General features: G+C 39.3%; 1 protein-coding gene and 1 long non-coding RNA gene across 5 annotated transcripts in view; both read right to left on the minus strand.

The window, feature by feature from the left end:
• Positions 1-9,571, minus strand: part of LOC306841212 — a 106,623-nt gene extending 97,052 nt beyond the window's left edge. The window contains exons 1-3 of one of the 4 annotated variants that reach the window (XR_013781451.1): positions 9,338-9,571; positions 5,248-5,354; positions 3,146-3,215 (exon numbers count right to left, since the gene is read on the minus strand). This is a non-coding gene — a long non-coding RNA (uncharacterized lncRNA). Of the gene's footprint in view, positions 1-3,145; positions 3,216-5,139; positions 5,355-9,337 lie in introns of all 4 variants that reach the window. The other 3 variants (XR_013781452.1, XR_013781454.1, XR_013781453.1) reach the window with 3 other exon arrangements.
• Positions 9,572-15,859: 6,288 nt separating this feature from the next.
• On the minus strand, positions 15,860-24,391 carry LOC306841206 (carboxypeptidase Z-like). The gene is made up of 11 exons (XM_079370934.1): positions 24,263-24,391; positions 23,741-23,770; positions 22,873-23,247; positions 20,820-21,047; positions 20,312-20,541; positions 19,226-19,387; positions 18,946-19,104; positions 18,504-18,639; positions 18,158-18,297; positions 17,850-17,949; positions 15,860-16,602 (listed from the first exon to the last, which is right to left on the minus strand). Exons 1-11 carry the CDS (start codon positions 24,342-24,344, stop codon positions 16,244-16,246), a joined length of 2,001 nt encoding a protein of 666 aa, XP_079227060.1. The 5' UTR covers positions 24,345-24,391; the 3' UTR covers positions 15,860-16,243.
• Positions 24,392-24,447: the final 56 nt, after the last annotated feature.

Consider the following 24,447-nt stretch of genomic DNA (forward strand, 5'->3'; position numbering starts at 1 on the left):
TTAACTGGGACAAATCAAGGACTTCTGATGAGCAGCATTTTGATAACATCAGATCAGTTTGCATGGATGTGGTTCTTCTGAAATGTAAAATAAGTATCTACTGTGATCGCGTAAGGAGACTTTAGAGACCTTTGTGACTCTCTGGAAAAGACAATGAGGATTTCATTTTTAGGACTGACATTTCTGAGAGTGACCTTGATTTTACGTTTTGAAAGAAAAAAATGTTCAATATTACAAAAAAAAAGCTTTTTGGGATTTTTGAGTAAAACCCGAGACATGTCTTTGATGAATCTCTTGGAATTTTCTTATTTTTGGGGCCTTTTTGAGTAAAGCCACCGACTTCATTTAAGAGTGATGAGTATCTGATTTCTTTCTCCGCTCTTGACCGCTCTGTCCGCAGAGTTTGATGACATTTTGAAACATCCTGTTTACGGGCCGAGCGGGCTGAAAACAGAGCCCCTGACTGACTCCAAATGGGGAGAGTAATTTGGTGTAATTGCACTGTGGGTGAAACCTTTGAAGACCCAGTTTGTGTTGTGACTGAAACAATGATGATTAGAGCTCGCTCAAGTGTCAATTGCTATTAGTGGAGCGTCCACTTAGAAAAAGCAGATCTTTCTTTTGTGCTGTAGACTTAATGTCCCACATATTTGTAAAATACCAAATCTGTTATTCTTAAAAGTTAAAGTCATACAGTCTGAGTTCACATACTAATACAAGTTCCACCACAAAGGTTTCTTTTGTACACAAAAGAGATTATCTAAAGAACAACAATATGGTGACCAACTTCCCAAATGGGGCTTAAGTCTATATCTACATTCTAGCTGCAGGGTAAACCAGCTTCAGTGTTTCAGTGACAGACGGTATACAGTGTGAGCTAACTTGAGGCTAAAAAGGCTACTGCTAACACCACATGATATAGATTACCTTTAGAGAAACCTGGGCGCCCATTAACAGGGCTGTTTGATCTCAATGGCACAAATTGATCCAAGGTGAAGAAAATGTTGTGTAATTATGATTGATGATGACAAGAAGGGGAAATGATTCGTGCCTTTACATTCTCAGGGAGAAAGTAGCGTCTCAGTTCAAACTGCACAGTCGGAAGCTGTTGTTCAGGAAGCTGTAATGAAGTGTGGAAGTTCAGCTGATGAGAGGTTAAAGATCTGCTGTGTGCTAGGTGAGGTACACGCGTTTTTCTAATTATTTAGGTTGTGATTATTGTACTTTTTGTTCAAGGGTGAGAGCTTTCTCGTTGGCTCATAGCATTAAAAGAGTTATTTCTATTACTGTGGTCTTTGCTTTTTGCTGTTATTAATCCAGTACTGCACTTTAGGAACCATATTTATTAATGTGTCATAGTAAAAAAACATGTTTGGTAATATAATAAGGGCTGGGAAACTTTGGGTGTCTTACAATTCCATTGGATTTTGATTCTTGGGGTCACTATTCAATTCTGAAACTAATTTTGATTTAATTGATTCAAAGTCTATTTTTTAATGATTACATTCTTCAGGATCTGCTCTAGACGTCTGTGAGACTGGCTGAATTTCTTGCTGCTACATTTGGCATTTTACTGAGTTAAAGAGTTGACCTTAGCACAGGGAAGTGACTAATTAGCCAAAAATGTTTTTGGAAGTGATGAACCTATTTAAAATCTCAGAAGATAAGAATCTCGATTTTTACATCAATATTTTTTTTTCCTTATAATAATCCTTCATTTTGGGTTTTGTGTTAAACAATCGTCTTTTAAAACTATTTTTTTAAAGTTGATCTTCAAGGTGTTTGGGTTTTTTTCTTACCCTTATCAAAGGGCGACAGCTGCAGAGAGGTCGGAGAAGCAGGAAGAGAGGGAGCATGAAACGCAGCAAAGAGCCAATTTGGACAAACCTGGGGTCGCTGTGTCCAATCCTCAGTTTCCCTTCCCCCACAAAACATTTTACACGAGCATGTGATATTTTAGACCCAATGAATCTGATAATGGAAGGTTAAAGACAATGGGAATAATAGCTCATTAATTATGTAAAATGTTAGCTGCAGCCCTGTAAGCGAACCTTTTTTTTTGTCAAAATGATGTTAAGAATTCTAATCTGAATAATGTAAGACTTAAATGAGCGTTGAATTTAAGGTTGTCGACAACCTTTGAGATCAATGCTAACATACTGATGTTTAGCGTGCTATTAACCCAGTTGCTACTTAGCTCCATGTTCAAATGCTGTTGTTGAATGACAGAATTTCTATGTGCGCGTATTTGCAAACCAGATGATTCTTCACTGGAAGCAAAATACATGAACTTGGTGACACAAAAGGATCACAAATTAATAAACGTAAGTTCAGTGAAAGTCTGCACAACATAGTATTGTTTTTAGTCTCATGGCTCTTTAGTGTCCAAAAATGACGACATGGGCTCCATGTTTGCTGATATTGATCAATCTGTTACAAACATGGGATCTATCGAGCGTACCGATTCAGGCTACATGAATGCACCTTTTCCAGGATGTCTGTCATACAGAGCTCATAAACAAGCTCTGCACTAAAAATGAAAGTATAAGAGAGCGCATTTTATGACACCCTGCCTGTTTACTGAGGAGTTTCAGTTGACACGAACCTTTTAGCACCTCTGTGCAGACTGACAATCAAAAACAAAGGAAGTGGTTCAAACTGAAACTTGTCTACTACAGTGACACGTGCTTCTGTTTCTTGCTACCTGACTGTCTCAGGAGGAAAATAATGTCAGCAGCCAGAAGTGGTGACATGTTTACAAATGTTAGAGACCAAAAGAAACAAAACATGATTGCTTTTCATTCGTCCCCACAGAGACCAGAGCAGTCAACAGTTTCCCTCCGACAGCCTCAATTGAGCAGGAAAGATTTTTTTTTTTTTTTTTTTTTTTATGATGGCGGGGGCATCTGTGACTCAGGGTCTAGAATAACTCGCTAAATAAAGAATAAAAGCAATCTGCTCTCGTTTCACTCAGTGCACCTTCCCCGTCCCTGTTGCCAGGGGGATGACCGAACGCATTTCATATGAAGCCGTCGCGCTTCACTGCCTCCTGAGCACAGGAACAGAATCGTGTTCCACTTTAAAGATGTTAATTTTACATTTTTAATGAGCGGGCTGATGGCTTAAGTAAGTGAGTAGCACTTACGAGGGAGAGATGTTCTGGAAATCCTCCTCCACACACCTCTTACTCCTCGTCCTGGATGAAATAATCTGTCCTGTTGAATAAAGCACAGAGACGCGGGTTTTATTTGTGGAAAGGGAATATTTAAAACTCAATTCTCTTCTTCTGTATGCAATTGTTTCCCTCTCTGCACATCACGTGTACGCTTTCCTGCACTGGAATCCAGTCAAGGAGATTCCTCAATTTCATGGCTGATTAGTCTGATGCCAGGATTAAATCTTGTTATTTTAAGGCAGATAATACAAGATTATGACCTTAATGGGATCTGTGAAATCAGCTGGAAAACACCGGGGGCCTTTCTCAAAGAAATATTTGAAAAAAAGTAGAGTTCATGTTAGTCAAAGGATGAATCAGAGAGGTGAAATATGTAACAAAAGTCTGTATCCAAAGGGAGTATTTGACACTCAGAGCATATCTATGTGTCACACATTAAGAGTTCATTTAAAATATGCAGCTTTTAAGCTTTAGGTCATATGCGTTTTTTGTGAAACACCTTCATATTTATCCTGCACATCAAACTTCCTAAGGGCAAGCTAGCTTCCCAGTGTGAAGAAGAGAGGTTTCAGATAAGAGCTAAGTGGTTTGTAGCATAAACTCTGCTGCTTTTATAAGGTAATTAGCTTGTGCTCAACGCTGTCATATCCAGAAGTGCAACTGCTTTTGAAAAAACAGGGCAAGAAAACAAGCGGCCGGGCCTCCCCAGGGTCAGCGCCCACCGCAGCCTGGATTATGGCACCAAAGGAATCCTGGGAAGCGTGTATTGATTTGGCCTGACACTTGCTGCCACATTTAGCTTAGCCGCCGCTGACTCGCAAAGGCTTCAAGCAGTTATCTGCCATATTCTCTACTATCTTTAAAGAGCACTGAGAAATTACCTCATGCCATAGGAGATTTATCATCACATAATTAGCTCGGTGCAGCTAGCGGCAGATCTCTTTTGACTACTAATACGAGCTTAAAGTTCATGTGCACAGGACTATGCTTAATTAACTTGTTAGCATGAGCATGCTGGGACAACACACTGGCCTCCACAAACTGCATTTGTTTTACAGATTGTCTGGATGCTGTGCAGCACTGTGATGTCTCATATCTTCTGCATGTTAAAGAGAACAGGGTGACATCAGCGTGGAAAAATAAGACATTGAACTTTCCCTAACCTTAATGCTAGAACAGACTCTCATAAGCTGCTATAGGCAGATAGTGTATTGCTGGACTGGATAAACAAACTAAATACTGTATGTCATCAGTAAAACCTTTGTGACTGATCGGATAGGTTCTAACATTTCCTCACAATTTTACAAAGAAAATATCATCCAGTTCATATTTTTCCCCTCTAAATGTATTTGCTCTTACTGATGAGATGCATGTTATCTGAATATTGGAGACAGGCTTTTTGAATGAAACTTAATGTTATCTACACATTACAATATGCAATCAACTCTAAAATATCTCAAGTAAATACATTTTTTAAAGGTTAACCAATCAGGAAGTGTTATTAGGAAAGGTCACATATTATGCAAAATACACTTGTCACTAGTTTGTTGACAAACCCCACAATTATGAGAACATCTTCCTCATCTTTGCCGAGTCCCCTTTTCAGAAAATGTGTGCTCAAACAGGTCGTTTGGACATTTTCTCTTTGTGACATCACAAAAGGCAGTAACCCCTCCCCCTGGATGGTGACACTCCCACAGCTAGGTTTTTGTTCTCCCCTCTGAGGCGGACTTCTCTTTGTATACAATTAAGTATGGTGTGGAAAAGCCCAAGCCAACAAACACAGCTCATTTGCATTTAAAGCTACAGATGCAGAAACAGACTGTTCGGAGCAGGGCTGAAATGGAGGGCTTTATGATCATATGTGACCTTTAAGTTTGAATCAAAAGCGGCCTTTTGAAGTCTAACGATATAAATCTGTGCACATTTTTCATTTACTGTCAGTACAGAACTGCACTACTTACAGTATATATGGAGTTAAATTACGTCCTCTTAACCCAGAGGGTCTTACATTCTCTATGGCATCCCATGGTTTTTCCTGAGAGCGTCTGTTCTCAGATATGGATGCTGACCTTTGTCTTTCTCTGCTACTCCAATGGCTCGTGGTTGGTGCATACTCGATGTGACAAAAAACATTTCATCTCCCTTCATCCTGTGATGACCAATAGGCAAACTTTACCTGCAGAACAAGACAATGAATGAAATGAGGTTAATTCTCAGAAAGCGAGGAAGCTAACTGTAAAGACTCCTGTTAGCTGCAAGATCACACTAACACATCAAATATTACAATTAACATGCTACTGATCATTAGCATGTAGCTTTCAGGTAGGGTAATGCTATACAGCTGAAAACTAAAATACTGGCATTTTATGCTAGCACATGCTATGCTAATGTAACCTTATTGCCTTACTATTTAATTAAAGGCTGCATGTTGTCTGTGTGAGCAAAGTTAATGATGTTCGGGAGCTTGTGATTGAGTGATAGCACGCGATGCTAGCTTGTTAGCATCTCTGAACCAAAGAAAATTGTATATCAAGGACAATATTTGGCATGTAAATAAATGTAACAAAACAAATTGGGCCATTCAAAAACATAAAACAAATGTCAACAACACATAAAATAGAGACAGAAAAAACCAACAGATGGAGCCATAATGGAAACAAATGAAGCAAATATCCAGCTGAAATGCAGTCATATGTGTGAGAATGGCTGTGTTGCACAAGCAGCCATGTTTAAGCTCCACGCTCGCCAGTGTATTCTTTAATGTTCAGTGAAATTTAGTCCGGTGTCATGAGCAAATTTGACTCCTCACATGGCCGGTGTTCATATTTCTACTCAGCTGTAAACGTCTCATCAGTCTGTGTTGTTGCTCTGTGGGATTCTGGGCAACTACTCTGAGCAAAGAGCAACTTTTAGCAAATATTCAGCTGGAATCTCAAACACTTTACCCTTTGGTGCGCCCATTGGCTTTAAGTGGCCAAATGCCATCTTATTTTATTTATGTTCTGTTCTGCACCCTCCGGTCTGGCACTCTCCTCAAGCTAAAGTCGTAACCTCTTCTTTTTTCCCCCCTCCCTACAACTGTCAGACAGATCTCATTTCTCGTTTTTCATCACAGTGTTTTCCATTTAATTTAATTCTCTGGGTAACAGTTGTAACATCACACGGCATCTTCTTCTTCTTCTTCTGCGGCTCTGTCAGATACAAATGCAGTTGTGGGACCACGCCGGATAAAATGGGCAAAGACAGCTTCACAATCGCCAGGGGTGTTATTCTAAGATCAGGCTGGAATCAGAAGTTTTGTCGGTTTCAGTTAACCAGGGCGCTGCTAAATGGCTTAAGCCAAGCATCAGTGCACCCGGCGAGGGCTCCCAGATATTGCAGCATGACAGCTAAAGTAGCTGGGTGCATCATGGACATGTACCCAGCCTAAAGAGCCCTCAGGCTTTCTCTTCCCCATGACTGATTTTTAAGTGTTTTTTCCCTGGGACACGGCGATAATGTGCATTAAGATCAAGAACACTTATTTCAATTGTGCTTTATGTTTTATTCTGGCTTTAGATTCGGCAGCGTCTAGACTGGGCTTTGCTCAGAATAGCTCACAAGGGAGAACCCCCTGCTGTGAATTTAAGTTTGCTAACATCAGGCTACAATATTATTTTATTGCAGAGACAGAATTTCTTTTATTGGCAAATTAAAAAAAGTAAAACACTCAAAATGACACCCCCAAGCATATGTTACATATAAAGACAGATAATAATTAGCTGGGTGATCATGGATTAAAAACACAAGTTGATGATCCATATTCCTTATACCTTCAAACACCCCACCCACAAAATACCAAAGTATTCCTTCCTTTTTTTTAAAAAGGGTCAGAAATACATAATTCATCAACTTCAAAAAGGTTGAATCATTTCCAAAAACAAATGCTCACTCTGGGTTCTTCATACAGGAGTATAATGTGTGTATTCTCAGAGGTGGATTAGTGCTCTGCTGAATATTTACCGCAGCTGGACGCTGTAGGTTTGAGTCACCTTGTTTGACTGTCCATGTTTATTTTAATGAAGCAACACAGCACTCATTGGACGCTATAGAATTATGATGTGGTTTGAATCATGTTTGGAGAACAATGCAGTTCAATGGTTCAGAGAAAATCGCTGCATTACGGTTTGTTTTTGGCCATAGTCTTTGAACAGCTTCTCCTAGAAGACGAGATATATGTTAGAAATTCAGTGTATTCTGAAGAACAATGGCTACTGGTTAGGTCACATCCCATGCACAGTAACTACAGTCCTCTATGCGGGCAGCCCAGGTTCGAATCCGGCTCCTTTCCCACATGTCATTCTCCACGCCCTCTTTCTGATATCTGCTCTATTCAATGTCTCCCCCCCCCCCCCCCCCCCAAACAAACAAAAACATTTATTTGAAGAGATATTTTGAATCCTGAATTTGCGTTGCAGCACTGTGAAAACACTGCAACAGAACTTCAAATCACATTCCTGTGGAACGAACTAAAAAATTGGGCTGGAAATTCACACCCAGTGTACTCCTGGAATTGTTTTAAATTGCAGTAAACTGTCCTAGAGCAGGGCAGTATCCAAATCCACTCCATATAAGCAATAAACTGTCTCACATATTACACAAGTATCAAAGTTTTATAAAATACATCAAAACAGTCATGCCTCACTGTACTGCCTGGTCACAATTTATTTATTTTTTTAAACTGAGAATGCTTGGGACCTTTAAACTTTCCCCGTGAGAAGAACTTAAAAATGATTCAAAATATCTGCTAAGTGATGCAATAACCAGTCACAAACTAACTTTTATAAGATGTTTCAACACCAACTTATAAACACTTCCTGCACTAGTGAGGGTCTTCTCCAATGACTGTGCCCATTGCATTGTGGGTACATGATACATTTCAACAGCACACACAACGACCACTAACTACTGTACAAATAGGGTATAATAGTATACTATCATGCCCTACAGTGGACTTACACACACACACACACACACACACACACACACACACACACACACACACACACACACACACACACACACACACACACACACACACACACACACACACACACACACACACACACACACACACACACACACACACACACACACACACACACACACACACACACACACACACACACACACACACACACACACACACACACACACATTCCCAAGGGTGCCAGAGTCTGGGGACCCCCACTCTGCCTGAAGGTAGTTCAGGCTAATAAGTAAGTGCATCAAAAGTGCACAAAATAAAAGAATACAACCGACAGCATAGAAAACAAAAAAATTCCAGTAATTTAATGTATGGAAAGGCTAGAAGGAGAATAGAATTTCATTTAAACGTGAACACTTAAACACTAAGTGGAAATACAAAAGTAAACAGACAGGTGTGTTCATCTTCATGTGGAAAGATGATGCTGTCATGTGCACACTTACATTTCAAGTGTTTTTACATCTTCATTTCCCTTTTATTTACTGGCTGTTGTTGTATCCCTGATGTGTCACTATAAAACTACAAAGACAAACCCGGACATTGTGAACTACGGCATTATGGTGATGCTTGACCCAACAGAGCTATTTTACTTTTCGTATGAGGAGAGCAAAATGTCTCTGAGAAGATGTCACTGCAGACACTCCAACCACACAGGTGATACCAATTATGACTCAGGAGGATCAGCATCCAAACCAGCAGCTTTTGTTTGGGCTAATACGTTTAAAGAAAACTCATAAAGACAACACCATAACAAGAAACATACACCAGACAGAGTGTAAGCCCAGCAGAGAGACACAATATGGCAGCAGTCTTAAATCACATCTCACAGTGTGCCAAAATGTTCCTGTACTTTCTGACTGAATTAATACGACACCAGGTAGGGAGGGCAGTTTCTTCATATTTAGTCACTGGAAAAGCTCCAGGGTCTGTCAGCAACTAAACACACCACCAGCAGAAAAGCAAAATGTTTGAACCTTTACACAAAACCAGACATGTACTGAAGTGACCCACTCCACTAGAAAAGCAGGCCCATGAGCTAACAGGCAGGCTAACAGGTGCAACCTAAACAGAGCAGGTCGTAAAATAACCAACCAATCAGTTAAAAAGAGAAAGTAATGACAACATAATCTTACCTGTGTTTTTAGGAGATGATAATAGAACAATTCCCAAAATCCAATCCAATGTTTTGAATGAGAGAAATGCTGAGGACTTGAAGAAATGTATTCTTGAACTTCCTGTTTACTCTTGCCCAAACAGGAAGTGCAGCCAAACAGCCTACCAAAATAATGTTTCAACCCTCCAACCCTCCCATTCAATCAACTGAAGTCGACTTTGACGTACAAGTCTGAATGAAAGCCTGATTTTAAACCCTTTAAAAGATAATAGAGATGGCTATATTAAGGCAGAAATATCTCCTTCACACAAAATGTTTTCGTTTGACTGCAGTAAAGAAAACCCTGAAATCTAAAATGCAACTATTCTCCATCCAACTAGTCGCTTTAATGTTTCAGTAGCTACTTTATAAAGACATGGTGGTGAATTCAGTACCTGTAATAACTCACTTTATATTTTTAGATAAACTACAGCTAATATACATCATTGTATCTAGTGGAATAAAAACCATTAGTAGACAGTAAGGCTGGAGACATGAAAGATATGTTTAGTACCGTAGTAGTATAAAATATGATTCAATTTCATATTCGAGGCCCTGTTTAAGAGACATAGCTGCATTTTGCGGAGTTTTTCTGAAAGGTCCGTTTGAAGCTTTTTAATGTACACATGGTTACCGTTGCATCTCCTATCAGAAGATTAAAAGAACTGTATCACCACTCATAATCCAAATTAGTAAAACAAACTGGCCCCATATGTTTAAATGTGGCTTGTACCTCTCTTGAATATACACGAGCTGGTCCCTATATGCATATAATTAGGTTTGCTTATTTAGTATTGTTGTATTACAGTTGTATTTATTAAACTGTTAAAAGTTAACTCTGCCATGTTTCACTTTTTAGCCATGCTAACTATTGTACTAAGGCCTTAGTCAAGTTGGTTTTAGGTCAATTTTTGTTTGTTCACAAATTATATTCATTTGTTAACTTTGTTTCTCTGCATTTTTAGTGCTTTTCAACCATATTATATTATTTTGATACAAACATTGTGTGTTTGATGTCCTGCTGCTGTAACGCCACAGTTTCACAGCTTGGGATCAATAAAGTACATCTATCTATCCATCCATCCATCTATCTATATATCTCCCTTTCTCTCGTCCTTCCTCTCTCTCTTATCACCTGCAGAGCACAGACCCTGATACTACCATATATGCTCACAGCCCGTGCAGATCATCCACTATAGTTTATTGATCCTATATGGTAACGTTAAACAGACGTAGTGGTGTCTTCAGACAAAACATTTCTTTTTTTCCTGACTCTGAGGTTAGTTTGGTATAAAGAGAAAGATATAATGTATTGTAAATACTTTTGGTGCAGGCATTAATACTCAAACGTTTACTCGTCCCTTTTTATGGTTTATAAAAAAAATGCCTGCAACACCAATAACAAACCCATCAGCCCTAACCTTAGCTTGAGTTTGCTAATCAGCAAGTCCATGCTAACAGGACAAACCTTTTAAGCCCCTCATAGTAATACCAGCTGAACATAAGCGTTCGAACAAAGCAATGTGAGCTTGTTAGCATGCTTGTGTTAGCATGTTGCTCAATCAACATTGTTCCTTATAGAGCCACACAAGCCACTAGCATAGCTGCAGACTCTTCGTCCAGTTTGCAACAAGCAAGATAAGTCTCATATAGTTCAAAAGAATTAAACTTCAGTACGGACTTCAGCTTTGTTATTTATAAAAACACATTTCAACAAAAATAATGCTAATTCTTTGAGAAATCATGTTCATAATCAAGAGAGAAAAGATCTTCAACTTGACAAAGATCTTACCATGTCATCACCAAACAGAACTCCCCTTTGAGCTCTCAGTAAAAGGGAGTATTAGAGCGTTGAAGTAATACACCAAAACAAATGAACACAATCAAACTCCAGAAGAACTTGACAACAAACATGATTCCTCCTCTGATCCCCAAGGTCAAATTAAAGCCTGTGTGGCGTTCTTGTACGGTGACCTCTCACGGTCACGCTGAAGGAGAAACCCCAAATACAGAGACAGAAACACCAAACAAAGAAACCTTCCAATCCTCAACGTACCTCCCAAGTACATAAACACGGCTAGTCAATCAGCCCGGACGCTGCCTCTTATTTTCAAAAGGAAGTGACTTTCACAAACGAGCAGCTGTATTTCCCATTGTTACATTCTGTTGTGGTTAGGGATCCCAACACTATTAAAGTGGAATCACCTTAACCCAGTTGGACCTGCTTTTGTCACAGCTCAGGGCTTTTCTACAAGAACGATTGGTGGGGTTTTGTATACACTCACGCTCGACTGCTCGCATTATCTTTGCTTCACGTGTTCCCCCCTCGAGTTTGTTCAGGGTCTGTAACAAAGAAAGTAGCTTATTATCACCCACCGGAGGAGTTGTCTGCACATGTACGTTCTGGTAATTGCCGCCGCTTAACAAGCAGACTGAATTGGACATGACATTGAGCCATTATTAGGAAATGAAATGCTGTTTTTGCAATTATGGGAGTTTGGCAGGGCCTTGTGAATCTCTCCCGGAAGAAACTTAAAAAGGGAAATATCCATCAGGCTGGACAAACTGTGAGATGTTTGAAAGTACACTACAAGATCTTTTCTTAATGTGCAATACAGCTGGTTAAAACATCATGAAAGGTAGATTTTTCCTTTTTGTGTTGACTTTTCCCGACTCATCCTCACAACTTTGTTCTTTGCTCTTCTTAGCTGCAGGTTTGAGAAGAATGTACAGGATTACTCCCTGCTTTTTAAAGGTCACTCTAGGATATGAGACGGTCCGCCTTGAAGGCCAGTGTCCAAGAATGTTCTGCAGATGCACCTGTCGCAGGGAATCAGTACGTGTGGTTCTGTTACGTAACAAAAAAGAATTTTCCAAACCAGTTTAGAAAAGGTTTAGCCAATCACATCTACTGCAAAATTGTTCAGAAGCACTTCAGAAAGGGACAAGTATCGTCACAACACCCTTTTATCCCCTTAATAGTCCGCATGAAGGTACTTTTTAGAGCTAATCTTTACACACACATACACACACTGTATCAAATACATGAGTAAACTAAATCCCTGTAAGCTGTATGAGTAGTGTGTACATCTGAAGAGGTCTTCATTCTTGGCCTTAAAAAATACATTTAGGGTTAAACTTCTCACTGCAAGTCAAAGTCTGGAGCTTTTAGACAAATAATCTGCAGAGAAAGGCAGCTCAGAACACTTCAGCACGGGGATTTGTAAATGTTGCACCCTGGAACAGCAAGAAACAGCTGCATGCTTAATTTGTTAGCATGTAGCAAAAACACCAAAATATAAATCAACATGTTTTTACTGATAGGGATCATGTTTGGACTGACATTCTTCAGTTTGAACCTATATTCAATGGCAGTATCGTCTTCAGCAGGTACTCTCGAAAAAAATAAATGGCTGTCTCACATCCTCTTCTCTTTATTATGTACTCTGTCTAAATGTGTCTGAATGCTGTGACTGACAGGGGTCTCCAGTCAAGATGTATTTTAGAGCCACAATATTATTTCCTCCGTCTCCGTCTCTTACCGTATACCTGTTAATCCACTGGGATCCACTTTTCTGTCATATTCTGTGTTTCAAACCTAAATTCAAATAAAGGAGATAAAAAGGGGAGTAAGGGTGAAAGGTTGATGAAAGCCTTATAATGATCAAATTAGATGCCCACTTCTCTGAATCGGCTTTTAAAGCAGCGTTTGTATTCACAGGCTCTTTGTTTTAATACCTTGATCTGATTTGGTTTGTATAGTGCAAGGTCCATACCTTCAGTAAAGATCTAATTAATAAAAGCAGTTTATATAAAAAATGACAGAAATCTGTTGGCCTGAGCTTACTTAAATGGTCATGGTTGCAAACTGATCCTGAGAGGGGACATTAAAGCTCCTCTGAGAACACAGAGCAGCTTCACTGAGCTGAAATGAGCCGTTTCTTAACCCCTCTGCAGCAGCGTGATGATAACACAACATGGCAGCTCGGGGCAGCTCTATGAGACTTTCTCAGCCTCACCGAGTAATTGGTGACCCGGCACCCCACCTGACATGGGCGACTCGAGGAACCGGTCCCTGAAAAGCAAACAGGGTCAATCCAACGTGGGAGTGTCGTATGTTCACATTTAAAAAGCATGTGACAAGGAAAAGCAGTCATTCCCTCAGACGTACAGAGAGACAGTGTTTGGTTTGGTTTAGACTTCAGTCCCCTCTGTCAGAGTAGGATTGATTTCATCTTTGAATATTTTCTTCACAGTTTTGTTAAGCGCTCTACATAAGACTGACTATTACATACTTTGTCCACAGGGGTAAGCAAAACCCACACAAAGTAAACAAAAAATGCAGTTCCTTTGAATCACACATTTTTCGTTTGATTTGAAGCTATTTGTCAAATATTTTATGCTGACAATTTCCTTTCATTGTTTTATAACCCCGATGGCTTCTTCATCTCTGATTGTAGCGACGCAAGAACAAACATTTCAAAAACAATAGTTTCATCATCATTGATAAACGTTGTGTTCTAACAAATCAAAACATTCGATGACATTTTGCCCCTGCAATCCATCCAAGTTCACTGCTCAGACGTTCTGAACAACACAAACTTAACAAACCAATATTGGATTAGCCGATCATATCTGATTACGTAATCCTTTCCCCTTTAATTCAAACCAACTTTGATCTAAACCTATGTATTAACCAGTCAATATGAATGAAACTGTCAAATAAATTGACAATGATAATTCCAAGTTAGATCCAATTAGAAAGAAGAAATTTAGCTGAATCTTTTGGTCATTGAAAGCTGTTAATACGAATGTAACAATTTGAGCTGTGGCAAAGGATATTTAACTGTTCAATGACACTTATTTTACTTTAGATTAATCAGTTAATTATGGGAATTATTGGCAGATTAATGGAGCGGAAAAAAGCATCAGCTGCGGCGCCTTGTATACAGTGAAACATGTATGGACATTGTACAGTATTTTGAAGATCTTTTGTGCTGACAGAGGTCTCTCTGCTCGGCTGTTTGCTTCATTGACTCCGATGCCACATCATGTGTTTGCGTTTCAGAAAATCCCCTGAGAAGCCCGCTCGGTATTTTTTCACCCTCTTGTCATGGGTCAACTCGTTCACTGAGCAGACTCTCTTTACGCCTCTGTACAGAGTATTCCTCGACCTTTATTCTGTTGTAATTTGAGTTTCCCATGGCTTCTTTCATGACCTCACATTTAAAGACAAAAAACACTGTTTGTGAGATTTGGTGCTACAGAGGACCCTGAGGTTTGTAGTGCTCTTACACTCTTTACTGCTTTTATTGTAGCAATCTTTAGTCTAACTGTTCTGTATTAAGATGAATTTTTCAGGTTGTTTTGATTATTTGGAGGATAAATAGGTAAAAATGAGCTTTTCTTAGTCTATGTATTCCATCATGTTTCTCTACTTTTGTTCCGCTCTGTCCCATTGTTAAAGTCTGACTCGCTTCTTTCTATAACTCCTTTCAAAAATGAACAAAAGAGACTTCACCTCTTTTAGCATTATATCCCACGTTTATGTTCTTCCTTCCCGCTCTGTCATTATTGTGTAGATTTCATGGTTTCCAAAGCTTCTCGAGGTAATTAAACAAGTCACAGCACGCTGCATGTTGTTTCTTAAATAGGAAGTATTAAAGGATGAGTGCTCCTGTTAATGGGACTATTGGAAATATACACAAGCAGACATTAAGATTAAGTTGACAAAACAAAACAAAACTTCCTGTTCAGCTCAGGTGTGTGGGCGGACACAGGATTAATCAGGTCACAAAAGAAATCATGCTTAGTGCGGGTTGGACCGAGAGAAAAGGAACGAGACTCCAGATTATAGCTACTCTCTCTGACTTTTTCAAAAATCTTTTAGTCTTCTTTTCATGGAGGTGGATGTTTTAAATGTCAAACTAAAGAAAAAAAGAGGTTCAACTCTTTATTTGGCGAGGTCAGACTTTAAAGAAATAGAAAATAAAAGTTTCTATATTCATTTATTACTCTGTATATCTTTTATGATTTTTAGGTTTTCAATATGAATTAACTGAAAGAGAAGAGGGTTTGCTTTCATTTTGGACTGCACGTTTTTTTTTTGAGAAACCATTGCATTCACCTTATGTATAAATGACAATTTCTTCAATTAAAATACGTCACAAGACTTATTAAAAGTCCTTTGTTTGTTTGTTCAATTCAATTTAACTTTATTTGTAAGGGACCACGTGCAATTAAAACATACATTGTTTATCTGCGTTTAAAAAAAGCTTCATGCCAACAACTTCATGCTAAAGAAGTGTAAATTAAAATCCTTTTATTTGAACCAAAGTGTGACTCAGCATAATCTAAACACCTCTACAGAACTTTTAATTCATTTGTCCAATGTGGGAGAGAAAGTGGGCTTTGTGGTTTACAGTAGCTTGCAGCAGAACTTGATTCAGGCTGCCCTCTAGTGGCTGCATGGTGTCATTTCCTACTTTTAGTCTTTCTGTAAAAGTGTTTTTTTATACATTCTGGTAGTTTGAGAGACACTATATAAAGAAAAGGTGTATTCAGGTGCATCATTAAGTAATCGCAGTGAGATCATCTTATTGATATAAACGCTTTTTATTTCTGCTTTAAAATAAAATCCTTTCCTTTTTGATTTTATTTATTCTGTGTTTGTTATTATTATGATTTGAAGATCAGACTGAGTTTTAAACAGAGCAGAATTCTGAAGGTTTAAGCATCCAAAGCTAACATGAAGACCAGCCAGCCAGCTTTAAATCTGTCCTGCACTTTAACATCATTAAAAGCAGCATATTTATTATATTAGGAGCTCAATGTATATGTTTTGGGTTGTAACAGCTTCTATCTTTCCATTTCTGCTATCTCAGCTCTAAATGCGTTTGAGCAGCCATGTTGGTGCAGGACCTCCGGGCAGCACAAAATAGCTCCACCACCAGGGCTTCTCGGCTCGCTCCTCGCGGTTCAGGCTCTGATCAGCCATCAGGGTGTAGCGCTCGTACTGATTGAAGGGGTCAAAGCGGTCGTAGGAGCCCATGGAGGGGAGGGTGTCGTCCTCCTCCTGCGTGTCGGCCTCAGCAGCAGCTCTCTTCAGCACAAAGTCCACACGGCCCGCCGCACTCATGCGAGGAGGGATATAGACTCTCTTCATTGCTCGGGTGTAGCCGGGGGCCGAGGCAGAGACGATGTGGGAGCCGGGGACAAGGAGGCGCCAGTAGTCTCCATTTTCAGCTGGAGAGAAGGAAGAAGGATGAGAACTGAGATTTTGGGCTTTTTTTTTTTTTAAAGGGGCACTCCACCTTTAGTTTCACATGCTTGAGGCAATAAGGCCGTAATACTGCTGTCATATCATGCAGCATGGGAGGCAGAGATAACAAACAGCCTTTTTTTTCAATTGCAAGTTAAAATCTTGATACAACACAAGACAAAAAGGTCTGTATTTACACAGTAACACTCACTGTATACATTAATTGTGTTTAACAACAGAATTTGGTAAAGCTCCCATCTTTATTTCTTATTTAGATAATGTGGCAAAATTCAGTGTTTCAGAACAATTTTAGCTTCCTGTTTGTAAGTTAAGAGCCCTAAAGATTCTGTAATGTGGAAAATAAAGATGGGATTTGCAGAACTTCATTTAAAAAAATAAAAACATTGTTTGGCGTAATCTGTCGAGCTGGAGCTTTGCCAGAAAACTTTGTCGCAAAGTTAGCTTGTAAAAATGGCTGAATAGCAAATTTCTTGCATTCGTACTCAATTCTTATCAGTAAAGTTTAAATATTGTCTCATTGTCGACATGATTAGTCAACCTAAGGGTCACATCAAGTGTTGAAAGAAAAGACACATTAAAAGAAAATTAAACAAATTAAAAGCAAAGCAAGAACATTTTTTTGCTCACTAAAATAAATAAATCATCTCGTTCAAATGTAGTGAGATGAGAGAAAATATTCAGGGTGAGGGGGGTGGGATTAAAGAAGTTCAAACTTTTTCCTTTTCCAACATGTCATTAGAATTGCTTGTTGTCTCTTGCATGATTCTTTTGTGGGTTCGTTTGTTTTTTGTTTTGGAAGAAAAAGAAAAAGCACATGTTTGAAATAAAATCTTCGATCATTCAGTCAATTAGATTTAACAGGAAGACTTTAAGTCATTCAAACTGCTAATTGCATAAACTACTACAGTCGAGGGCTAAAACTATGTTGTGTTAGTGGATACACAGGATGCAGTGTTAGGGGCTGATCTGTACTGGACTGATATATTTAAGGCATGGATGTTGACTATCATTTTGTTTTCCATCCCTTTAAAGTGTACAAGCTTTAAAAACAGGGATTTTAAATTATTGGAGCAAAATGTGAGATGTTAGCGACACAAAAAACTGGAAAACAACCAGGAAACAAATCAAATAGCATCGCTTCATTTACCACATTGTAAAACGTCTCTCTTTAGAGATAATGCATTGTGTCAGCAGCTGATATTTTTGTTACCTGTGGTGACGTCATGTCGAATCCTTCTCACTGATATTCGAGCATCTTTGATTGGGTTCCCCTCTTCATCTTTTACAATCCCTTTGATACCTTGATGGGCCTGAAGGAGCAACACACAGGTTCATATATATTAAATAAGAATTCACAAACACAACAAGAACACAACAAGAATAGTCACTTTAAATAAAAAATTTAAAAAAATAGTCTTTAATAATCGAACAAACGTCACTGCATTTATAAACTCCCTGCTTCAAAGTGAAATGTTTTAAAGTGGGAAAAAAACACAATAAGCATCATCATGTTCTTACTGCCTCCATAAAAGTGAGCAAAGCCTCGTAGTTTTCATGCCAGCCAATAAATAATTCTTCTTCAGGGGGAAATTTATCGCAGCCCAGCTCGACCGTCACCTCGAAACAGTTAGTGTGGAGATAGTTGAAGTCCTGCATGCCTGATAGGAGACAAAAGAAAACTGCTTTACCCAGAATGCCAAGAGCTTCTGAGCTGACCTTTCCCCTACACCTCTCTGGGGTTCCTTCCTCAATGCCCGTTCCCTGATTTCTTGTCATAAGTGGTTTAACAGCGAACTCTAGTGGCTGTTTCTGGCATTACATTTTATTTTTTTCACAAGTCAGAACTTCGACCGTCTCAACTCACCGCCTGCGAAGCTGGACCACTGAGCTCCATTAATGACTCCTCTCTGGCTGCTACTTTGAGACGATCCACAGCGGGCATTTTCATTTGCCATTCTTTCATGGGCGTTTGCATAGGTTCTTGCGAGAAGGCTGAAAACCTTCAAAATAAAAGCCTGAGGGTTAAGTTATTGTAATTTCCATTTTTACAGTTGAGAAAATGAAATTAATTTAGATTGGACATTCATTCGTCTAAACAAACACATTGAAGACATTTAAAAAATAATAATTACGATTGTAAATGCTCTATGTTGTGAAATCAACAGAAAAAGGTTCAGTTTTTTCAACACCAAGAGTTACGGATCACTTGTAAATGAATCAATACTCAAATGTGTAATAGAATGATTTGTTTTTTCAATGTGCACTTTTTCCGTCTGTTTCAAAAGATGATCACATTTCTTATTCACCTTTTCATCGGGTGTTGGGGACATCATGTTGCGCTGCAGAGGATGTTTGGACAGATCATATGGGTACGCAACTACCAGGTCTCCACCATGAAAGTTAGCAGACAGCACAAACGGGATGGAGCGGATCCACTTCATGACAGCATAAGTCTCTGGTGCCACCTGTGTCGAAGCATGAAGACTTATTTTGGCCCAGCACGAGAAGTTTATCTGATTAAAATCCACTAGTCTTTGATATATCATTTGCTGTCATGACACATGTGGACATGAATTCACCCTGTACCTTACCAAACCAGTAGTGGTCTGGGATTGGGATGTGGTCGGTGCGGTAGCCTTTCTGTCTGCGTCGGCTGTAAGCAATCGACGTCAGATCAGGGAAGTTTCTGTTCAGGTCGATGTTTTGAGCGTTGTTTCTGCCGATGTTCCACGAATCATATCTGTGACTCTATAGGACACACAAAGGTGAGTTATGATGATAATCTGTATAATAACCTTCTAGAATCTAAACGTTTAACCCCTCGACGCCTATTGTCGCGAATTTGCATCAAACCGGTATTTATGTGCTATTTTTATGTAATATCTATTTATGTGCTATTTTTATGTAATATCTATTTATGTGCTATTTTTATGTAATATCTATTTATGTGCTATTTTCAAATAAACATTCTCAAATGTGTGTGCTTCATCTCAAATTATGTATCAATTATGTATCAGACAGTTGACAAAAATAAAAGAAAAAAAAAGAAACACTGTTGAAAGTGTTCATCTCAAAAGGTGACTCCTAAAACCGGGTTTTTCTTTGTCCACACAATGATTGAAAACCAATAGAAAGAAATTACCTCAAATTTGACAACCTGTAAAAAGCAAATAATTGACAAACGAGATTAATGATTGAGGATGTGGATTAACTCTTGCCTAAAGCAAACAGATGGTTTTATGATCTCCGATATCTGTCTGATACTGACTCAAATATCAAGAAAGGGTTTTCTGACAATAGGGATAATCCACCCAATCAAAATGTGTCTTTGTGTGCATAGTTCATCATGCGTCAGCCGCTGGCTGGCCAATCAGGCAAACTTGCAATCCACCCTGCATGCATGGAGCGAGCTAAAATGTCATGTGCTGAAATGCCAACAAGTTCTACAACTACAATATCAGCAAAGCTAAAGGGTGGCAGTAGCACTTCAAATTATAACACAATTTGATTTAAACAATAATATGAACAACACTAGTATCATATTGGGTCTCATTCTTAATTTTACATTGAGCATGAATGTGCGGGGTGTTAGTATGTTGTTTTTCACATGTATTACAGAATAAGTATTAGTGATGGCAAAGCAGTAAATATCTAGGACGATTGAAAACTCACTCCCTCCTCGTCAGCATCGTTATTGTCCTGGATTCCTGAAACAGCCAGCTCGTATCCGTCAGGATTCATGGAGGGCAGGATGTGGATGCGGGTGGTGTTGATCAAGGTCTGGATACGTTCGTTTCCCAGCAGATACTCTGAGCACAGGTGCTGAGCCAAGTAGATCAGCAGCTGACGGCCCACGACTTCATTGCCGTGCATGTTGCCAACATACTTTATCTCTGGCTCAACTGCAAAGGTTCAAATTAACAGACACAGTTCTCAGGTGTTTTATAATAAGAGAGAATGCAGACTACGCATGGCAGCCTGCTCTTCCACTCCTCAAGTCGCCTGTGGTGAACCACAAGGTTTACTTCTAAGTCCTGTTTATTTTATACCAACACATTGTCGCACTTTTGTCTCCTCTCTGATGTGTTTTAACATCTATGTACTGCTTATTATATCTTAATTAAGTTTAAGATCACTGTTATTTTTAATATCTGAGTAGACTTGGGAATGATTTACTCACGCAGTTCATGTTCTCCAGGGTTGTTGGAGAACTCTATCACAAGCAGCTCCCGGCCCTCAAAACTTCGTCCAATGCTGTATGTTTTTGCAATGTGGGAGCATTGATCTTCAGTTTTCTTCAGGATGCTGATCATCTGAGCATTGGAGTAATAGGCAAACTTTATTGTGTTGGCTGGCTCCTCTGGAGGAAGCATGTCCATGTCATCCATGTCATCGACATCCTGCTGTGCTGTAGAGAAAAACACTGTTATCACAGCTCAACATCTGTAACAGTGACTGACCAGCATTAGATCAAACTAAAGTTCTCTCTTCATTCTTGTCGGACTTCCAGGCTATAAATAGGAGGCTTGAAGAATCTGATGTGTGTAACAGAAGCCAAAAAGACAGTGGAGCAAGTCAAAGCACTACCAAACACCATATGAACCAAATGAGCCTTTCAGCTGTAAATCAGCTGATGCTTGCCCTATTTATTTATTTATTTTATTAATTTTTTGCAAATGCCAATGATAGCTTCAAAACCACATGGACACATTTGTGCTGCCATATTGCAATTCTGAGAAGAAATTGTATCTTGGAAAGCTGGCACCAGTGTAAAACTCATACTATATGTTGGTACAAACTTTGCCATCTCTAACAAGCTTACTCACTCAAACCAATTTAACATGATTTTCTCAGTAAGCTCCAATATATGTCAGCAGTAACCCCTCAGTGCCGTCTTTGAACACGCTGAAAAATTTCTATAGATTTTTTTTTGGCCACTAGAGGGGAGTGTGATACGATTTTCTGTGAATACGTAAGAAAATATTATTTTGAAGTTTTGTTACTAGGATGGTAAATTTAGGTCCAACATTTGCTCATCTTTCAGCTCTGTTTTGGTCTCTGCCAAGTCCTGGCTCTTTGGCAGCTTTGGGTAGAAAGTAACAGATGAACCTAGCTAGTAAATAACTTAACTGCAGGAAACATGGAATAAAAATGAGAAAATCAGAGCTGTATCTTTTTTAATAAATCTGCTGCTAAATGATGACTGCCAAAAAACAAAACAATCAGCTTAAAGTCACTGCTAGTGGGAAAACACGAATGTCACTGTTAATTAAAGTATTGTGAATACATTAAGTAGCGCTGCTGTAGCATTTTGGGGTTAAATGTCTTGTCCAAAGACACACCCGACATGTGGCTGAAGGAGCTGAGGTTGTCTCTACCAACTGAGCCACAGCCACAATGGCCTCCAAATGTTTTCTTAAGCCAAACATTCTGTGATTGAACTATAGTTCAACCCCAACCATATTCAGTTCAGTTAAAAGGAAGGCACACACTCACACATTAAATGATTATGTCTATATGTTGTGTTTATTTGTTGTTTAACCTCCCTCACCGTGTCAAAAGTGTTTGGTCACATGATATCAAAACTAGAGCATCAGTTTTAATTTAAGATGAAGATGGGAATAATTACACAAGGTCAATCTGCTGCCAAACATCTGAAACACATTCCACATGGCAGAAACGTTTTTCTCTGCAATAAAAAGTGAATCACTTTGATACAGTAGTTCAGCTTATAGTCGTTTTTCATGGGCTGAATTTTGGACTTTAAGGGCTATAAACATATTTCACAGTAAACACTGTAGACCTTTGTGTCTTAACGCTCAGATCACTTCCTTCTGTTTGCACATTTTTGCTCCTCAAGCTCTCATATGGCTCACACATGATTTCTGAGTGTGCTTTTTTTAGCCAGTATTTCAAAAACTTACTTTAAGAATTTGCACGTGTTTTTTGGGGGGTTTTTTTTAGACAATGCAATCTGACGTTTGCTCTTCTTTGGATCATTAGAAGGAAAAGCTTTTGAACCAGCACATAGAAAAGAGCTCCAGTTAAGTGAAAGTTCAAATGAGAAGAAAAGGCGTTCCACTTTATTTTAAGGTGGGCCGCGAATGTATGAACCAGATGTCTGCTGATAAAATTCTCAACATCTTTTGTGTGCCTCCAACAAATGATTTCAATACAGTTAGTTGAAAGCAAGAATATGTCATGTTACAAATGATAGTGACTCTATCGCTCACCTGTGAGGCCTTCCAGTGGATCGTAACACTCCTCTTGCTCACTGACGAAGAAGCGGTCACAGTCCAAGAAGTAGGGCCAGGCCATCTCTATCGCCTCAAACGCATGGCTGCATTTTTTATGGACCGCCTCGCAGGTGGATCGACAGGGCTTCATCACCTTTGCCTTCTCACAGCGGGGAGCCAACACGGAGCAGCCCAGCATGCGTATCTCAGGGTTGCACTCTCCGCCAAGGAGAGACTCCACCACGCTCATCAGGAGATACTCAGCTCCGGCCTCGGCGTCCTCGCGAGTCTTGTGTCCGAGGATGTTTGGGAACATTGTCTGCGTGTAGGGCATGTCCTCGCAGTAGGAGAGTAAGACATCTGTGCATTTGGCTGAGATGGAAGAAAGAAACTCAAATTAAAGTGTCACTCATGAGGGATCTAACTTTAACAATCTTATTTTGAAAATTCAAAGCATGAATCTCCATTTGTCACACATCTAATCATGAGCCGTGCAGCACCAAATATTTCTATTATCTCTGGAAATTAGAATCTGAATATTTCATAGTGTCATTGATCATCTAAAAATACACATGATGGTCTTATTGCTTTTTGCTCAGATTCCATTAAGATTACACCCAGTGTGACTTCAATGAGGTCATTCTTTTCAGTGTAAAACTCTGACTCAGGTCATATCCACAGGGACACAACTCGACAAACACAAGATTTAGAGCTTGATCTTTCTCTAGGGTGAAAATTGAGTGGTTTGAACGTCACAATAAAAGCTGCTATACGTGAATTAAACAGCCTAAATAGGTGGTCATCTGCTGTAACACGCTCACACAAGACAGAGCTCTCCCTAAAACCAAGCCCAAAGGGTACTTACGTTTTTGTTCCACTGTTGGCCTGCACAGTCCTGTAAGACACATCAGCAGCATGTCATTAGCCGACACTTTGGCAGACACTAGATGGCAGGAGTGGTTTCTGTAAAAACCTCAATGTGGCCTACTAAAAAACTGAGCTTGGTAAACCTCTGGTCTTGCTTCAGCAGCTTTTTGAAATGAACTGTCTGTCTGCAACATATTATAGCTTTCACCTTCAATCATAGTTGGCTATTATATCTAGAGCTTAAATAATACATGTTATAAAGCAACATTTTAAAGTAAAATATTAATTCGATTGAAAAAGCTACAGGCCAACATCTGATCTAAATGGATGTAATTTAATTGCTTTTAACTTTGAAAGTTGCATTTGAGCAGTTTACACTGAATAACGTTTTGAGCTTGAGAAGCTTACACACAGTTCAACCAAGCATAAGGATGATGCCATTTCTTATTCATGCAGCAGGTCGTGATGCACGTAACACAGCCTAATAAAGTTTCTATTAAAAGGCATCTAATAACTTCACCTCTAACTCCTGGGTCACACCGTCGAGGAGTAGAAGACACAAGGACCGCAGCCTGCAGCAGGATCAGCAGCATGATGCTCATTTTCCGCTCTTTATACTCCGTTTCGATGTGGCACCTCACACACAAAGGCAGAGGGTGTGTGCGTCAGTTTCCAAAGTCTGCAGAAGTTTCCTCTGAACTTCTC

Source organism: Symphodus melops (genome assembly GCF_947650265.1).
Source record: "Symphodus melops genome assembly, chromosome: 20".
NCBI lineage: Eukaryota > Metazoa > Chordata > Actinopteri > Labriformes > Labridae > Symphodus > Symphodus melops.